Consider the following 16521-nt stretch of genomic DNA (forward strand, 5'->3'; position numbering starts at 1 on the left):
GTATGCCTTAAACTTACCCTGAGTTGATGTAGAACTCAAGGACATTGAACTAGCTGGCCACAGACCCCTTTGATTCCTCTCCCGCACTAGAGGAGGGAGGTGGCTCTGGTTTCCTTGGTTGGCAAGGTTTTTTCCCCAAACTGAGGTTGTTTAAACCCTCATTTATATGTGGTTCCTAATTTATAGGCTAGTCTGTCCCTCGAAATCTTTTCATCCCTCTCAATCAATAGTGCTGGATTAAAGCGCTTAACGTGGCTAGTAAGTTCAATATTTCGTGTAATGAGTCATCACTACAGGAGCAGAGAGAATCGGTGACTAATCTCTTTCTCCTCTTCCTCAAGTTCCTTCATAAGGGTCAAACAAACATTGGCACAGGTTTCCAAAATTTCGAAGCTAAAGCAAACCTATGAGGTTTGTGGAGACCACAATGAAATACTTTCTTCAGGGAGGGGAAGCCTCTGGATTCTAAAGTTGTCTCACACCTGCGCAGTAGGGCAGACACTATCCGGTCCAGCTTTTTCAGAAGAAAGAATAGGTAGGTGGTGCTGCCAACAAGCTTCAAAAACTGTCAATAAGCTTTAACAACCTTTTCAGCAGAGGGGGGGCGAGGGAAGCCTCTTTGGGATCCAGAGGCCTCTCCCGTCCCGAGGTAAGTACTCCCTGGGGGCACCTTTTGTCACTTTCAATTTTTTTTTTTTTAATGGGTCCATGTATAAAATCATTGTTCACCAGAAGCATTACATCCCTATTGGACAAGGACATTTTCTCTTTCCCAGATTTGGTAAATTAAATAGAGATTAGGTGAAAACATTACCACGCTTTAGCCTGATCATACTTTCCCATGTTATCACCGCTTTAAATTAAAATCTGCCACTTTTTCCACAATTTCCTGATCATCACTTTGACTGTCTAGTGGCATTCGGCATATTTGTAACATTTTCAAACACTAAAGGGAACAATAGAAAACAGTATTGTTTCTTTTAAACAAATTGCTCACCAGTATGCGACATCAGAGACAGTATTCAGCCACAATAACAGTTAACTGGTGGGCAAGAGGCAACACTCACAGTTAATGGTTCATTACTCAATTCAACTTAATGTACAGGAAAAACACCACTGCACTCTTCGCATCTGGTTCAGGTGCTGGACTAAAAGCAGCAACACTGGAGAAAGGGAAAATGTGTGCACTCACCAACAAGTAGCTTCCATATGCTTTATTAGACATCCATAAAACAGCAAAGAAAGGCTGACATGTTTCGTACAATTGTGTCCTTATTCATATCCGGACAATTGTGAATAAGGACACAATCGTCCAAAACATGTCAACCTTTCTTTGCGGTTTTAGGCCTCTTTCACAGTGCGATGTTAAAGTCGCATGTTAGAAAATGTTTTAACGTGGACTACAGCAATACTAAGTCTGTGCAACGTTCACAGCGTACACGTTGCGTTGTGTGTAACGTGTAGCAATATTTAGAAAGTGCTGCATGCTGTGCATTTAGCAATAAATTTGCTGCGTTATGTGTGTTGCACATGCTCAGTCCTTTTTTTTTTAATATGTAATGCATGCACCGTTTTTGTTCCATCAGTATGCGACGAAAATGGCGCACCAAGAGACAACGCAAAGCAAATTAACGTCCAATTTCATACCCTACATATGCTGCATTAGGGGCACGTTGTGCGACTAACGTCGCATGAAACGCAATGTCCCACTGTGGAAGAGGCCTTATGGATGTGTAATAAAGCGTATGGAAGATACTTGTTGGTGAGTGCGGACATTTTCCCTTTCTCAATTCAACTTAATGAACATACATATACACACACATAATATCTCTATCTAGCCATCTAACCATCTCTCTATCTAGCCATCTCGCCATCCAGCTAGCCATCTCACTATATCTATCTCTCTATCTATCTGCGTTTATAACATAATCTGAATTCTGTTTTTTATTTCCTCCACTTTTCAAATAGGTGTATGAATGAGCATTGTGTTTATACCACCAACTGGTAGGAGTTGTCTTACAGAAATCTGACAACAATGGAGTCAGCAATAAATACGTTACAGAGCGATAAAGAGTTGGAATTAAAGTTTCTATTACTGTCTCTGGGATTATAACAATTCAAATACAATCCAGAGATCCCAGGGAGGGATCTCCGCTAGGGCAAGGAAACAAAAGGTTTTTCTTACCTGCCAGTTTCTTTCCCAATTGAATATTCAGGATTTTGAGGTTTGTATTTAAGATCAGTGATAGGCGATACCATTCGGTTGAGATTTTCAGAGGGCACTCTCCTTCCTTGCGACAAATATCTTGAAGGATTGGTAGAACGCCATTGTTCTGAAACAATACTGGAAGTAGATGGAACATGTACATGATTGTAAGCTGATGTCCGCAGAGTGTTTGTACTTTTTCCATAGCTGCTCATGCTGTCTGGGGCAGGCATATATAGGCGTTTCTTAATGAGGGAAGCTTTCTGCTGATCTCTGCCAACTTCTGTGCTGTAAGGACCACTTCTGTACTTGTTAAAGTCACTGCTGCTACTTGAGCTTGTCTGGGAAACCAAAGGTTGATTATTCCGCCCATAACCTGCCATTAAACCAGACTTCAGGTTAGTATTATATAATCCTCTCTCATGTGACACAATATCCACTGTTGGAGGACTGTTCATGAATTCTGCTGGAGGTGGTAGGATTCCATAATCAATTAACTCATCTCTCTTTGATGCTGGTATAGGTGAAGGAACAGCTGAAATATTAAATGCAGGTCCATCAATGAAGCTTGCCATTTTAGTAGAATCGCTGTACTGAACAAATTTGTCATTCTGAAAGTCTTCATTTCGATCCTCTGGGGAAACTTTTCCAAAGCTTTCATTCCCAGTATGTATAAAGGTTGCCTTATCAGATTTTTGTGAATTAGGTGCCACAGTGTTTAAACTAGATGACTTACACTCTCTGTCAGTCCATCTTGATATCGATAAATCTGGATCCAAAGGATTGCTTGGGTTAGCAATGAAATTGGTAACCTGTTGACTAAAATACCCAGCATTCTCTTTCTTGGGGAAAGTAGAGGTGTTAATCTTTTCCTCATTACATTGAGAACTAAAAGTGCTTTTCACAATACCTCTTGAAAGTGATATTTTGGGCAGATTGCTACGTTCTAACGCCGCAGATCGGTTTCCCTTTTGGGCTCTTCTTTTTGCAGCCATAAGCAAAGCCATAGGGGAACTGATTTCTTCCTGTTCCCCAGTGTCAAGATGTTTATTTACATTTTCATTTGCAGTGGAATTCAATATCACAGAAGCTGTGGTTTCTTCATTGCTGTGGTCAGTATCTGGTTTCTGATGTTCAAATGCAACTGGCTCTGGCACTTTCAATGATATTTTATCTAAAGTCCAGCTTTCTGTGAATTCCTTTCTGTCGCTGTGTGGCTTATATGTTGGTATATTATCTAGTGTGCTGGGTACATCTGTAACCTTCAAAGGCTGGACAGGTCTGGAGGACATTTCAGCCATAGGCATTATAATTTCACTATGCATACTTGAAAAGTCTAGCCTTTCAGTTTTTTGGTTGGGTGTTGTAGGCTGATAGTCTGGCTCAGGAATCTGAATATCTGCTTTGCTATTTTTAGTATTCCAATCTGAGAAATCGCCATCAAGCTCTTCCTTATCCTGTTTAACAGACATGAGTGGTACTTTTAACATTAAAGAGTTCACAAGTGTGTTTTCTCCATCTTTACTTTGAGTATTTCCATTCTTTTTATTGGCTTCCATATTCTTTTTATTGGATTCTGACCCTAGGCGAACATTTTTCAACTCCCCTACTTTTTCATCTTTCTTTGGAGAGAACAAAGCTTCTAACTCTCCTTTTATTTTCCCAACTCTGGCCTTTTGGTCATTATCATCATCAATAGACACAGAAGATACATGAGCAGATCTAATCTCTACAGACTTTTTAGGTATTTGTCTTAGTGTTTGCTGTTTTTCTTGTAGTGCTTTTAGTAAAGGCACTTGTGGACCTTTACTTGACTCAGTTTTACTTAAAGATGGAGGTATGGGTGGGGTTAAAGAGGTTGAGATTTTAGGCTTTGAAGGAAGCAATGGTGAAACCTGAGGTACTGGTGAGGTTAAAGCCACAAGAGGAGAACCAGGTGGTGAGGTCAATGGTGAGGTCTTCGGTGGTGTTACTGCAAATGGTAGAGGAGGTGGTGGTGGAATTGTTGGTGGTTTTGGTGGCATAATCAGTGGAGGTGGTGGTGGAGGGGACATGGGGGGAGGTGATGGGGGTGCATCCTGTATGACTTCAGCAATTTCTTTTTGCTCAAGTTTTAGATCATTCTGCATTTTTTCTCTCTCTTTAGGGAGAGTAGTTGTCTCCTTCCTTGTTAGGGAATTTTGTTTAGTCTGTACATTAATAGTAGATATGGGTAGATTTGTTAAAATAGGTTTCATTGAGAGAATTTTGGGCTTTAAACTTTTATGTCCATTTTCTATAACATCATCTTTAAACAATGGCATTTTAGTCAGTTCAGTACTGCTAAGAGAATGGCTTGATCTTTCCTTTTTTCCTAGTGTTATTCCATTGACAGGTGTATTAATATTGTTTGATTGCTTCTCTGGTTCATTGTCAAAACCAGGCTCAGGTCCCTGTCTACTGTCACTTAACAACCCGTTTTGAGTTCTGCTTACAGCTTCTAATTCAGCAGTTTTCATATCCGCAGATGATTTTTGGGCCAATGTCCCAGATGGGAAATCTACTACACTGCTAGGTTTTTGAACTGCAAGATCAATATTTTGGAACACATCTTGTTGATCATCCATGATCAGCATGGATTTTCTCTTGTTTGCTGTATCATTAAGAAGTTTGTTCTCCTGCACTGAAAAAAGTTTGGCTTGTGCATTGGGATTAAAACTAGATCGTACTGGCGATTGGGTAGAAGCTTTGGAATAGCTTATATCATGATATTCTTGGAGCTGTATCGATGAGGTTCTGATTGGGGCAGGAGGAGGAACCTTGAAGGACTTTGGCAGAGTGGATTGAGGATCTGCCTCAGTTATTGTCTGTCCACGACTATCCTGAAAAACTGCAGGATTTAATGAAAACCTGTTGGGCAGACTCATAGACATCTCTTTTTGTCCTGCACTAAGATCTGTTCCGGATTTCCAGTTGGTAACATCAGTGGATTGCTGCTCTGTTGATGCAACAGAAGCGTCTGTGTAAGGCAGAAAATTAGGTACCGATGGCGCAGAAGAATTTGGCGTAGGTGGTATAAAGTCTGGAGGGCTAGGAGATGATGGAGATGAAATTGTGGATGAATAATTACTTTCTTGTGATGGAGCAACAGTAATCATTGTAGGTGGTGGTGGAGGTGGCACAGAAGGTGGTGCAGGAATCTCCTCATCAGAATATTCATAACTCATTAAACGCAGATCCCCAACAGAACTATACAGTCTGTAATTTCCATTAAATTTTGGTCCATTACCTACAACCAGATACAAGAATAAAATTAGTGAATAATCAATGCATGGTTTACTAGCATTTATCATGTAGCTGAGAACTTAGTACAAGCTATGTACAAGCTATGAATATTTGTTCCATATGCTTAATTATGTGCACTTCTTCCAGCAATGCCCAAAGTATCTGCCCTCTTTCTGCATCATGACAATCCAAGTTGTCTCATAGAACTGGTGTCCAAATGTATATGGAATAAACTTTCAATCCAAGCCATATACTGAGCTTACCCTTCCTCCATTCCATTGGCCAAGTGTCATCTAGTCATAATATTAAATGACAGGAACAGTAGGCATTGCATTTCAGTAAGCCTAGGATGGCTCTTCTAAAGAGATAAACCTGTAACCCATGGTCTCATGTGGAGAGCATCTATGCTTGTTTCTCATAAAAATTTAACCAATTTGCAAATGAACATTGTAAAAAATAAAAGCATGAGGAAAGAAAACAAAACAAAAAAAAACCCATTTTCCCGTACACAGAATTTGGACAAAATTGGGGCGCACACCCTTCCTGTACTCAGAGAGATTTAAACCATGAGTTAGAAAACCAGCAGGTCAACATTAAAAATCTGTACAAGAATTGAATTATATACATCTGTGACAAAGTGCTACTTTTAAAGAGGTTATTGATATATTGTTCTTATTAGTCAGACTACAAGTTAACCGCTTCTTTCCATGGGTTGAAGGGCACAAATATGCATGGGTGCAGTGCAAGACCATGTGCACGGTTCAGCAGAAAAGCAGGACTTTTTACATCCTATTTGCACTAAAGGTACACAAATAAAATGTTAAACAATGAGGGGCGGCCTTACAACCCCAGGAAAAAAATAAAACATACATACGTTGATAAATGCTGGTTTTAGTTAATGTATGTATTGTACTGTCAACACTTTGATTTCAGTGAACTTTATATAGTAAATAAAGAGAAAACTGTTCCAGGCATTTTCCATCTTTACTGCCTCTGATTGAAGCCAAACCTGATGTCATTTCCTCGCCTTCTCTGCCTGAAATGGTGTATGCAGAACTGTACTGTCATATCTAGTCTGCTTTATAAATACGTGAGCAGAACAAAGATTGGATTTCAGCAGCTTCTGCAAAAGGGTGAGGTGATTTGTCTTCTATTTCCCTTCTCAGCCTTGTGTCACACTAAAACTGCCCTCAACCAATCAGCAAGGAACAGGTATGTGGGAGAAAAGGGGAAGGGGGGGGGATGAGGCTTTTTTTTTTATTATCAGCTTTCCTTTCCCTGGCAATGTACAACAAAAGAGCAAGGCTGACTAATATTTAGCCTAACATTTGTATAGTGCTTTTCTACCGTTGGACACAAAGCGCTCAAGAGCTGCAAGCCACTAAGGGTGTGCTCAAGAGGCCACCCTTGCAGTGTTAGGGGGTCTTGCCCAATGACTCCTTACTGAATAGGTACTGACTAACCAGAATTCAAACCTTGACCTCCCATTTCAAAGGCAGAGCCCTTAAAAGGGCACTATGGCTAATTTCTTTGATTTATGTCACTATAATATTAATATTTGTATGTGTATAATACTTAGGAACATGTATTGTAGCAGAGTATTTTTTTTTTTTTACACAGCTAATATCCTTTTACAGCTGTAGAGTCACGTCGGCAGGTTTACCTTACTGACGCGACTCAGGCTTTCTATGTTGTTGGAGAAGCCGTTATTGGCCACCCCTCTAGTCATCTCACTTTGGATCTTTCAGTTTGCAACTGCACTATTGTGCAGTTACAGAGGTCATCCCAATCAGCCGTAAAGTGCTGCACACCGCCGCTGTGGAGAGTGAGACGCATCCGCCGCCCAGACTGAGTGGGACGCAACCTCCGTGCTGAGCAGGATGCAGCCGCACGGATTACGCTGCCCGGCAAGGACCCCTGTAGCGCTGAAACGGATACCTATTGTTGCTGCCTTGCGCAAAAGTGAAGTCTGGTAACCATAGAAACGGACAACAATAGGTTTCCGTTTCATTGCCAGCTTCGCTACAGGGGTCCTTGCCGGGCAGCGTAATCCGTGCGGCTGCATCCTGCTTAGCACGGAGGTTGCGTCCCACTCAGTCTGGGCGGCGGATGCGTCTCACTCTCCACAGCGGCGGTGTCCAGCACTTTACGGCTGATTGGGATGACCTCTGTAACTGCACAATATTGCAGTTGGAAACTGAAAGATCCAAAGTGAGATGACCAGAGGGGTGGCCAATAACGGCTTCTCCAACAACATAGAAAGATGCCTCCTACTTCAACATGGATTAGCCTGAGTTGCGTCAGTAAGGTAAACTTGCTGACGTGACTCTACAGCTGTAAAAGGATATTAGCTGAGTAAAAAAAAAAAAATAATCTGCCACAATACATGTTCCTAAGTATTATACACATACAAATATTAATATTATAGTGACATAAATCAAAGAAATTAGCCATAGTGCCCCTTTAACCAGTACACTATTTAGCCACCCTTGACTGAGAGCGAAGATTCATTACAGCAGACACATTTATGATTATATTGGAATGTTTGCAATGTTAGCAAGACAACATAATAAACACAGAGCCATGGATAATAGGAGTTTGATTTTACAGCCGACAATCCCGCTTTAATACGTCCATATTGCAGGAAGTGTTTAGAAGGAGGGGGGGGGACAACACAAACATTCCATATAGCAGAAGGCACAATTCTGGGATTATTTCCTGTACTTAAATTGTGTACTGAAAAAAAAAAAGGTTTTGTGGATTGAAGCATAGTATTTGGGTAAATTACTGAACTTCTACTGCACCTGTGAAAAGATTGATGAATTAACAAAAACAAAATCTAATACCCCAAATGCGGTATCTTCTCAACTTTTTTTTTTTTTTTAAATCAAACAGCCTTTGATAAATTGAAGCCTAAGCATCTAAACAGATCTCAGTTCTGAAAATATTTGCTACAGGAAGATACAAGTGAAGGGGTTCCTGAACCAGGATTTTAAAATTAAAATGTTGCATTTGAAATTGCTCTTTCATGCAGTCTGGCTCTACAGTACTCTCTATCTACAAATATGCTCACCCTGATACAGGAGTAATTAGCTACACAGGTCTAAAGTCTTTGTTACTCATATTCAAATCCTAGACTTCTATACTGTACTGTAGAAGCCTGCAGCGGGTCGGGTAGTCGCGGGTTACTCGAAATGTGGGTCCCCGAATTGATTTGGGGTGCGGGTCGGGTCGCAAGTTGCGGGTCAGGTGTGGGTAGCGGGTCGTCAAAACAAGCATGAGATAATTCTGTATCTTTTGCGTTCCCAAAATCTGTGATGAATGCTGGCACCAGAATACTTTCTTGCTGGCTTGTTCACTGCGTCTCATCTTTAATGCCAGCAGACTCCTTCCTGTTCTCAAGCCGACACCTCCCCTCCCCCCATACTAGTGCATATAACTGGGAACATGCCAGTGTGAGATTGAAGATGTGTTTTTCATAGATGAATAGAAATCACTGGGGCATGCTCTGTTAGAGGAAAAGGTGCGATAGGAAAGCTCTGTCTGTTAGAGACTGGGGATATTTGATAGGACAAGAGCTAGAGAATGTTCTGGCATGTTCTCTAAAGCTGGAGGGAGGAGGCAGATAGAGACGCACATGCCACATGTGACAAGATCTGCTGGCAGACAGTGTAGCTGCATCCACAGCCACCTATTTTCTTTTGGTTGTCATAAATCTGCTCCAATTAACTTTGATTCTGATTGGTATGTTCTGACTAGGCGTGCATATACAGTATATTTATTCTCCCTGCTTAAAAGCCTTTTTGTACTCTTATGCAATCCTGATTTTCTTAATGAATTACCATTTATTTTGCTGTTGACCTACTGTAATGAAGAAAATATAATTTAGGGTGTGTATACAATTTCCAATTTGGATTGGCCAATTATCTCCCAATTTTACATCTCCCATGTAGTAGGAGAGATTACCAACTCAATTTGCTCATTGTCGTTAAAAGCCGCACAACGCAAAGCCTAGTCCACCTAATCACACACACTCGTACCCATGTCGTTACAAGACAAGTTAATTTTGGCACATAATATTTTTTCAAACTCGGGGGCTGCAGCATTTTTTAGATTTCTGAGGCGTTTCTGCCTCAATGTTAAAATATAGGAAAGTGGAAAACCGCTCTGAAAAACGCTAGATCAAAGCAGTTTTCCAAGTGTTTTTGTTACAGAAGCTGTTCAGTAACAGCTTTTACTGTAACAATATTTGTAATCTGCTACACAAAAACGCTCCAAAAAACGCTAGGCATATTTAGAAGAAGTCTATAAACATGCCTAGAATCGCTCTGAAATCTGCTTCAAAAACCTCTAGTGTTTTGCAGATCTGCTAGAGGTTTTTGGTGTGCACTGGGCCATACTCACCCTTTATGCTGCTGCCAACATTATAGACCGTTAAAGCACTATTTATTTATTTAAGCATTTATATAGCGCCAACATATTCTGCAGCGCTGTACAGAGTATATTTTTCTTGTCACTAACTGTCCCTCAGAGGGGCTTACAATCTAGTGCCTACTGCCTACCATAGTCATAGGTCTATGAATGTATTGTGTAGTGCATTGTATTGTTGTCTAGGGACAATTGAGGAGGAAGCCAATTAACTTATCTGTATGTGTTTGGGATGTGGGAGGAAACCGGAGTGCCCAGAGGAAACCCACACAGACACGGGGAGAACATACAAACTCCTTGCAGATGTTGACCTAGCTGGGATTCGAATCGGGGACTCAGCTCTGCAAGACGAGAGCGCTAACCACTATGCCACAGTGCTGCCCAAGCGCTACAACATATCCTTCCATATCTACACCCCACACACAGGACCATCCATCTCTCACATGCAGTCACACCATCTGGGAGCAGTCTGAATGACAGGGCAGTTATATCAGCGCATTGTGTTTTGACTACAACAGCCACCTGGCACTGGTAAAAGACCTCTTCAGCTCACCGCTACAACCAATCCGGTAACGTCCCTTGGTCCCGCTGCACGCAGCCGAATGGGGAGATGTAGCGGTCATGACAGCTGACATCTCCCCTCACTGATCAGGAGCCATCGTGATCACTGCGATCACTGCCAATCATAGTGATCACTAGGCAGCAGTGGAACAAGAGGATCCACTCACCTCATGACGTTCCTCCGGCGATAGTCGCCTCCCTCCCCCCCCCCTCCCCGCTTTGCCCGGCATCCTGCCTCTAGCCTCGCACTGCCTCTAGTGTCGGGTCCCGGCCTGATGAGAGGCTGGATGACGGGTAGAGCAGAGGCAGAGCGACTATCGCCAGAGGAACATCAGGAGAGGTGAGTAATTGCTGGCTATCTGTACTGGGGATACCTAAGCCTTGCTATCTATACTGTGGATATCTATGCCTAGCTATCTATGGGGAAATGTATTTGTGGTTAATTACTGTCCCTGCACAACTAGTAGCTACTCCTATCGTAGAATATCATTTTGATATACAAATTTAAAGTGCTTGGAATCCTCACAAGAAGCTGGCTCTGACCCAACTTTGGCCACCCAATGCATTTTGCACTCCCAGGAATCACTAGGGGCCTGATGCAGTACAAATCTATACAGAACCTCAGTTGCCTGCTGCTGCCCACAGCTCTCAACCCATCCCCCTCTCTCTGCAATCCTGAGGGGATTGCTCCAGAAAAACAAACAAACAAACAAAAAACGCATTTACAATCTATATTAATATATATTCAATATTTTAACTGTATTATTGTTTAAAAGTCCCATAAGATTTTCGTTAGATTTCAAGTTTACATCAAATCTAGAGTCTTTTACATGTTTTTTTTCCCTTCAATAGATTACTATTGAAGGAAAAAAAAAAACATGTAAAAACATGTAAAAGTAGCCCATATATCTAGTGATACATGGGCAGACCAACCAAGAGACCGATCTCTCTCTGACTTGTGCACTAAAATCTCACCTGTTCTATTGCTGGGATGCAGGGCCTCCTCCGCTATCACCTCCAAGTCCCACCCCACCTGGCGCATGTATCAAATGGCACGTGGGTGAAATCACACATGCACCAGGAGCCATATGGGAGTTGCCACCTTTTGAGTGGAAAAATATGGGCTTGGGGGGTGGCCCAAAAGTGTGAGTAGTTCGTTACGGCCTTCTTTACTAGACAATGCACAAGATGACTGTCTGGCCTGAGTGGCTGGGCCTTCTGACTGGTTGTTGCTGGCCTTTGACTGCAACTTAGTGGCTGGGCTTGTGGCTAGCCCTGCCTGGTTGTTGCTGACTAGACAACTAAGAGGCTACTATGCTGGGGATTGGCCATCTGGACCTCTAAGCCTTCTGGCTGGCCCTTAAGGGGAAATGCATCACTCGATGTACCACCAGATCGACCATTTGATAGATCCCTCTCTGATAAAATATGATTAGAGAGGGGATCTATTGGCGTACATTTTTAAAAAAAAATGGCACCGCAAAAAATGGCACAGGGTGATACCGATAATAGCATCTTGCTACTAAGGTTAACGTTTCAGAACTGTCCTAAAACGTTAAATAACCTTAGTAATAAGATGTCATTATTGCCATCTCTCATACATTACCTGGTCCAGTTGCGTCGCCTCTACTTCCGGTTTAGTTTGCAGAAGTCCAGCAGCAAGCCAAACACCATGCGGGGACTGAAGCCACATGGTGATTGCCTGGCTGCAGGACAGCTGCAAACAAATAACAAGGAGTGGAGAAGATGCAATCACCTGGGGGACCTAACCCTACCCCCTCAACCCCCACCACTGCCTAACCCTGGAACACTCCACCCCTGCTGCTCAGCCTAACACTAACCAATCCCTTCCCCCACCGCCTGTACCTGACTGCCTGCTGCCTATAGTACAAGCCGCGATTAGTTGCAAGAAGGTTAAATTATGCTGTCCACTATTTATTGGGCACCATAATTTAAAACTCCTTGCAGCTAATCATGGCTTGTACTATTGCCAACTATGGAGGCGCCATTTTTTACAAGAGTTAGTCCTGCACTCTTTATATGCTCCTGATCTATTGCCTGCCCACCAGGGATGGGCTTTTGAGTGAGTATTCCACTACTCGAATTCAAAATTAAAATGAGGCTTAATTGCCTCAGGTGTGACCACAGGGGACCGGGGGGGGGGGGGGGGGTACTTACCCAGAAGCCCGCCTGGCTTCTTTGTGTCTCACTCCACTTGCACACGACCTATGGGACGCTTTGCACGACTCACTACCACACTCCCTCCTTCCGGCTTGGAGGAAGTGTGGTAGTGAGCCATGGAATGCGTCCCATAGGTCGCTTGTGAGTAGAGTGAAACGGGTGAAGCTTCTGGGTAAGTAACCCTCCGTCTCCCGTGGTCACACATGAGGCAATCAAGCCTCTTTAATTTTGAATTTGAATAGTTGAATACTCAAAAGCCCATCCCTGCTGCCCACACACTGCACCAATGGTAATTGTCCCTAGCGCCATGGCCCCCCAAGTGTAGGTGTCCCCTCTCTTTGTGCAAGGTTTAAAGCTCACCTGTCTACAGACATGACTCCTGAGTGTCACGTGGAACAGGCGCTTGAAGTGATCCCAGACACTGGAGAAAGCACCAGAGTTGCACCAGACAGGTGAGCCTTCAACACAGCACACAGGAATAGGGGGAGTTGCAATTGTGAATGCTGCTACCATTGCCCTTAAAACCAAGATTTTCTGCCATTTCCGATCAATTTCTTGCTGAAATCAGTGGAATAGAGCGATCGGGCAGCCATGTTGTGACATTAATTCTCTTCCGGTTTGATAAAATTGAGTTGGAAGGTCGATTGGCCGGCAATATTGAGTAGCATACACTCACCTAAAGGATTATTAGGAACACCTGTTCAATTTCTCATTAATGCAATTATCTAATCAACCAATCACATGGCAGTTGCTTCAATGCAGTTAGGGGTGTGGTCCTGGTCAAGACAATCTCCTGAACTCCAAACTGAATGTCAGAATGGGAAAGAAAGGTGATTTAAGTAATTTTGAGTGTGGCATGGTTGTTGGTGCCAGTTGGGCTAGTCTGAGTATTTCACAATCTGCTCAGTTAGTTACAGGGATTTTCACGCACAACCATTTCTAGGGTTTACAAAGAATGGTGTGAAAAGGGAAAAACATCCAGTATGCGGCAGCCCTGTGGGTGAAAATGCCTTGTTGATGCTAAAGGTCAGAGGAGAATGGGCCGACTGATTCAAGCTGATAGAAGAGCAACGTTGACTGAAATAACCACTCGTTACAACCGAGGTATGCAGCAAATCATTTGTGAAGCCACAACATGCACAACCTTGAGGCGGATGGGCTACAATAGCAGAAGACCCCACCGGGTACCACTCATCTCCACTACAAAAAGGAAAAAGCAGCTACAATTTGCACAAGCTCACCAAAATTTGACAGTTGAAGACTGTTGCCTGGTCTGATGAGTCTCAATAGAGTCAGAATTTGGCATAAACAGAATGAGAACATGGATCCATCATGTCTTGTTACCACTGTGCAGGCTGGTGGTGGTGGTGTAATGGTGTGGGGGATCTTTTCTTGGCACACTTTAGGCCCCTTAGTGCCAATTGGGCATCGTTTATTTTCCATGGGATACCAGAGCATGGTTTCTGACCATGTCCATCCCTTCATGACCACCATGTACCCATCCTCTGATGGCTACTTCCAGCAGAATAATGCACCATGCCATAAAGCTCAAATCATTTCAAATTGGTTTCTTGAACATGACAAGGAGTTCACTGTACTAAAATGGCCCCCACAGTCACCAGATCTCAACCCACTAGAGCATCTTTGGGATGTGATGGAACAGGAGCTTCGTGCCCTGGATGTGCATCCCACAAATCTCCATTAACTGCAAGATACTATCCTATCAATATTGGCCAACATTTCTAAAGAATGCTTTCAGCACCTTGTTGAATCAATGCCACGTAGAATTAAGGCAGTTCCGAAGGCGAAAGGGGATCAAACACCATATTAGTATGGTGTTCCTAATAGTCCTCTAGGTGAGTGTTTGGGAACTATTAGAATGGCTAAGTTATTTATATATCCCTGACATCTTCCGCAGTGCTTTGACAGAGTACATAGTCATGGCTTCAACTGCCCCTCAGAGCAGTTCACAGTCTAATCCTTCTATAGTCAATGTCCTACCATTTGTGTGCATTTATAAAGCATTGACATCTCCTGAAGCACTTTACTGAGTAAATAGTCATGTCACTGACAGTCCTCAGAGGAGCTCACAATCTAATCCTACCATAGTGTAATGTCATATCTTCTGCAGCACTTTACACAGTACAGGTAGAAAACTGTGAATATTGCTCTAACCACAGTAATGGCTGGTCCCAATGCAGCAAGTGAAAAATCAAGATCTGCATGTTGCCAAATGAAAAATTTTATTTGTGGATATATCCAAATTGCAAGGGAGGAGGTACCGTGTTTCCCCAAAAATAAGACACTGTCTATTAATTTCCCCCCCCCCAAAATATGTGCTAGGGTGTATTTTCGGGAAGGGCTTATAATTCTGAGGGGTGACACTACTGTATGTGCTCCCTGTAGTGAGATGTACCCCCCCGGTAGTCAGATGTGCCCCCAGGCCCCAGCCCTCAGAATGTTCCATATCTCCCTGGTCCCCAGTGGCACCCCAGGCCAGTATAGCCATTACCTCCCTCCGGAGAGTGGCGAGTGGAGCATTACCGATAAAGCAAAGAAAGCTCACCGGCTTCTGAAGTGCCAGTGTTAACATCTCTCCTCAGCAGCGCCCGGCTTCCTCATTCACAACAGCGGCTCTTGTCATGTGATGCACGCACGTCCAGGTGAGTCATGTGACTCGGTTGGGACATGCGTGCATTACATGACAAGAGCCGCCGTTGTCAAGGAGAGGAAGCCGGGGGCAAGCTAGGTCTTATTTTCAGAGGAGGTACTATTTTCAGGGAAAGACGGTACCAAAGACCATTGTTATCACAGTAACTACTTCCAAATGACAAACGTATGAATGTACAGGCATGACGAGGATGCCCTTAAAATATTTTTTTGTTTTGGTTTACTCCATCCTTTGGGCTGCATGCAAGTTATATTTTGTGAAAAACTGTTCAAATTTGCAAAATTAAAAAAAATTGCCTCTGCCATTTAACATCTATGTTGCCTTTTAGACTTAAGAGCATTCTGTATAACTTTATCCTGATGAGCCTCAATAACTGGCAGACAGACATTACTGTGCCACACTACTGTTAAACCTAGTTCAGACCCCAACATGCCCCATGTACAACTGCCATTTGTCTTTCACACTTGTCCCTTGTAAATACATACAGTTTCCAATAGTCCTTGCAACCTCAACTTCTGTACTAGATTGTTATGTGGAACAGCATCAAAAGCTTGTTCAAATAAAGATATAGCACATCAATAATTTCATATATGAAACACTTATTGTTTTGCAATAAAAACCGATGGTAAATTGAAGACCTTAAACTATAACAATAGCACCTGTCCCTTTCAACCACATCTATTCACAGACACACTACTCACTCAGACTCACTGCAGTGAGGTAACTGGAATTTGTTAAGAGAAGATGAGATGTTGAATGCACATTTAGAGGAATTTCCTAAGATTATATATAGGAGGAGTGCTAATGTGGGACAAATTATAGCACCTACTGTATCAGATCCTTTCTTAAAGAATAAGAGTAAGGGTAAGAAATCCAGGAGATGTGGAGACTGTGGAATGTGTGATGTTGTGGGAGGTATGAGAGTTGTGGAGGAAGTGACTTCTTTCTATAATGGTAATAAATTTCAGATAAAGGGGAATTTTTCCTGTTCAACAAAAGGATTAGTTTATTTAAACCCGTAAAAAACTAAAAAAAGGGATCCCGGAAAAAGATAAAAAAATCCACTGGTATCCAGTAAAATCCAATTGCACACCTTAATAGAATTCGTCCTTAAAATGCAGCTAGAGAAGCATATGTACAGGGGCGTAGCAATAGGGGGTGCAGAGGTAGCGACCGCATCGGGGCCCTTGGGCCAGAGGGGCCCCGAAGG

The 16521-nt window shown here is 42.6% G+C and overlaps 1 protein-coding gene across 3 annotated transcripts in view; it reads right to left on the reverse strand.

Annotated features, from left to right (window-relative positions):
• Positions 1–16521, reverse strand: part of LOC137546839 (uncharacterized protein C6orf132 homolog) — a 165789-nt gene that overhangs the window by 18975 nt on the left and 130293 nt on the right. For all 3 annotated transcript variants that reach the window (XM_068269748.1, XM_068269750.1, XM_068269749.1), the window contains one exon: positions 2186–5474. In XM_068269748.1, the coding sequence (XP_068125849.1) occupies positions 2186–5474 (3289 nt within the window). The remainder of the gene's footprint in view (positions 1–2185; positions 5475–16521) is intronic.

This window comes from Hyperolius riggenbachi, chromosome 2, assembly GCF_040937935.1.
Source record: "Hyperolius riggenbachi isolate aHypRig1 chromosome 2, aHypRig1.pri, whole genome shotgun sequence".
Classification (NCBI taxonomy): domain Eukaryota; kingdom Metazoa; phylum Chordata; class Amphibia; order Anura; family Hyperoliidae; genus Hyperolius; species Hyperolius riggenbachi.